The sequence below is a fragment of the Kryptolebias marmoratus genome, linkage group LG23, assembly GCF_001649575.2.
Source record: "Kryptolebias marmoratus isolate JLee-2015 linkage group LG23, ASM164957v2, whole genome shotgun sequence".
In the NCBI taxonomy this organism is placed as follows: Eukaryota; Metazoa; Chordata; class Actinopteri; order Cyprinodontiformes; family Rivulidae; genus Kryptolebias; species Kryptolebias marmoratus.
In genome coordinates, this window is record NC_051452.1 from 3,486,802 (window position 1) to 3,490,026 (window position 3,225).

The 3,225-nt window shown below is 50.4% G+C and overlaps 1 protein-coding gene across 4 annotated transcripts in view; it reads left to right on the forward strand.

Moving 5' to 3' along the window:
- LOC108249342 (histone demethylase UTY) overlaps positions 1–3,225 on the forward strand; it is a 22,143-nt gene that overhangs the window by 9,858 nt on the left and 9,060 nt on the right. For 2 of the 4 annotated variants that reach the window (XM_017438655.3, XM_017438656.3), the window contains exons 11-13: positions 74–172; positions 260–479; positions 2,324–2,461. In XM_017438655.3, the coding sequence (XP_017294144.1) occupies positions 74–172; positions 260–479; positions 2,324–2,461 (457 nt within the window). The remainder of the gene's footprint in view (positions 1–73; positions 173–259; positions 480–2,323; positions 2,462–3,225) is intronic. The other 2 variants (XM_017438658.3, XM_017438657.3) reach the window with 1 other exon arrangement.

The window sequence follows — 3,225 nt, forward strand, 5'->3', positions numbered from 1 at the left end:
CTTTCTTTGTACGTAAACCCTTGGAGTATTTGGCCGTTTAGTTGATTCAGTGATGGTGTTCCTTCTCCCTCAGGTGCTACGCAAGTATTGGCAAGGTCCAGGATGCCTTCATCTCCTATCGGCAGTCCATTGACAAATCCGAGGCCAGCGCCGACACGTGGTGCTCCATAGGGTGAGTGTTTCCTTCAGCTCGCATCAACGAGTGCCGCTTCTCCGGCCCGTTCCCGACACCCGCCGCCTCCTTTTCCCGTCCCGTCAGGGTCTTGTACCAGCAGCAGAACCAGCCCATGGACGCCCTGCAGGCCTACATCTGCGCCGTGCAGCTGGACCACAGCCACGCCGCCGCCTGGATGGACCTGGGCACGCTGTACGAGTCGTGCAACCAGCCGCACGACGCCATCAAGTGCTACATCAACGCCACGCGCAGCAAGGGCTGCACCAACGCCGCCGCCCTGACCCACCGCATCAAATGCCTGCAGGTGGGTGGGAACAAACACGGATCCGACTCGATTTTCAAATCCGAACGTTTCGCCTGTTTGTGGCGCTGGTGGGGGTGCGTGCATCTTAACGATTATATCCGAGTTCTGCAGTTTTTCTTTGAGCGCCAGGTTGTCACAAATTCTCCCAGCTCCGAACCCTAAATCCTCTTGCTTTTATTTTTTATTTTTGCACAAGAAGGCAAGCTTCTGCTCCTCTTTCATCGCCTGTAAAACTGAGATTAATAATCTGTTTTTAGAAACGTCTGCTCCTCAGAGGTTCTCCTCCTCCAGCCGCGCCGCGCCGTGCCGTGCAGCATGCTAACTAATAGTGTAGAGTTTCCTGCTTCTTATAACACCCGAAGATCGTGTTCATTCAGTCAGCGGCTGTTTAGCAATGAAATGGGACGCAGGTTGTGCAACAGAAGCGGTTAAGAAATGAACGTTTTATTTCTTTTGCCCTTTAAACCCATTAAATGGTCGAGTTCCTGCTAACATCAACGAGTCTGTCCTTCACCTGCAGACGTCGCTCAGTTCATTTATTAAATGCACCTTTAACCGTTAAAGCAGCCCTTTGTGGTCAGGTTGAGTGAACCAACGAGCCAAATCCTCATCGTTAGCTAAACGGGTGTTTGTCTTTAAAAGCCAGCGTGAAAAATCAAAGCGTGCGTGCGGCGTCCGCAGAGTGACCTCGGTTCTGACCCGATCGACGAGCTAACGGCTAGTCCGCGCGGGGCAAAGTCCGCCAGTCTTGCTATAGCTAGCCGCTGCTGCAGCTCTAAGCACGGAGTGGTGTTCGATTTTTAGCATTTTTCCAGGTCTGGAAAAAAAGAAAACCGAATGGAAATGTGCGTTTCCAGACTCTGTGACTCATTGAGTTTTCTAGAAAATTACAAAAAAAATCTAAATTGCTCAAATTAACGGAGTCACCTCGATGTCCACTTCCAGGATCTGAACTACAGATGTGTCGTGTCTCCTGTTTATGCCGTAAATGACCAACATTAACTCCACATCCGGTGCTCAAACACCATCGACTGACGATCTGATCCAGATTTGAAGTTTGTAGACCCCCTGGTCCTGGTCCTGGTCCTGGTCCTGGTCCTGGTCCTGGTCCGGGTCCTGGTCCTGGTCCTGGTCCTGGTCCGGGTCCGGGTCCGGGTCCTGGTCTTTTATCTCGTCTGTCCGGTCAGAAACGAAACCCTGTTTCTCCAAGATGGCGGCCGCTCAAAGAGCTGTCGATGAGCCTTTATGACAACAGACAAGAATGTTGGGAGAAAAGTTAGGTTGTAGATAACAGTGGGAAAAAGTCGAAATGATAATTTGGTTCATTTATGTGGCTAAAAAGGGAAAGTTGGCTCAATAAAACCTTACATTTTTTAATGCTGGGTCAGAAACCTGCGGCCCGGTGAGGGACCCGGGTCGGGAGATGAAGCGTCTCTGTGCCTCCATGTGACTCCATCTCGACTTCAGTGTCATCTTTTTACATGTGCATGAAGGAATGCCACATTTCCACCACGTGTGTTTTTAGCCTAACTTCATGGCATTAAGGCAAGCGGAGCGTCTTGTTTTAATGGACTTGTGACTGTCGCCCCGCCCCCCCTCCGCCCCCGAAACGCCACTCCAGCTCGTCCTCTCCCCGAGACGCGATTCTGAGACACAAGTTTGCAGACGGCGGCGTCCAACCTGGCTTTACTTGTGTTGTAAACTATATTTGCCATTGCTGATCATTTCCTTGTGTTGAGGTCATCAGTTTATTTTTATTTCTTTTAATTTAAGCAGCTTTGTCCTTCTTTTTTTTTTTTTTTTTTTTTTTTTTTTATTTTCACGTCGTTTTCCCATTCCCCTAGGCTCAGTTGAGTAACCCCCAGCTCAGTAGCCTACAGGGTAAAAACAAAATGCTCCCTCTTATTGAGGAGGCATGGAGTCTACCAATCCCAGCCGAGCTAACCTCCAGGCAGGGGGGCCTGAGCAGTGCACCGCAGCAGGTGAGACACCAGATAGAGCACCTCTCCTTCCCTCCCCCTCCCTCCCCCCTCCTGCACCCTCACACACACACACACACACGGCTAACACTTGAGCTGAACATCTCCTCTATCTGGGCTGTTATGGAAACTTAAAATTAAAAAAAGCCAAATAAAGGGCTTTAACGGTGTTTTCTGGCATCTGCATCAGTTGAAAAAACGTCGAGGGTTGCAGCCAAGTGTTACCCAACCCCTTTGTTTATTGTTTTGGCTCCGCCCATCACGCTCCGTTCAAGCAGGGTGGAAAGTTAACCAAACTTAACGAAGGCTTCGAAATTCCCACCTGAGTCTAAAAAAAATGACAAAAAAGTGGCGTAAAATGTAAATAAAAGCAGAACACGGCAGTTTGTGGGCCTCGTAGTGAACGCATCTGTGTGCCGCGGGTCGTCCTGCTCCGGGCTCCAGATGTGGAAGCTGCACCCCCATACCATCAGAGAGGCAGGCCTTAGATCAGTTCTCCTCTCCTGATGGCGGAGCTCGAACCTGCGTCCGTGGTGACATAACGAACTGCAGACGCTTGTATTTTTTGGTGCCGCTGTGGTAACCCCGGTCCGTCGAACCCGATTGGTTGCTGGAGCAGTCGCCGCCGTAAAATTCAAAACGACCTCATTGGACGATGTGTTCACTTTGTCCCGCTGTGGGTTCGTGGAGCTCGCCAAACCGCCGCGTTCTGTTTTGTTGTTTTACGTTTTCAGCAGTGTGTCGGGTCTAATCTAATCTAACCCCCC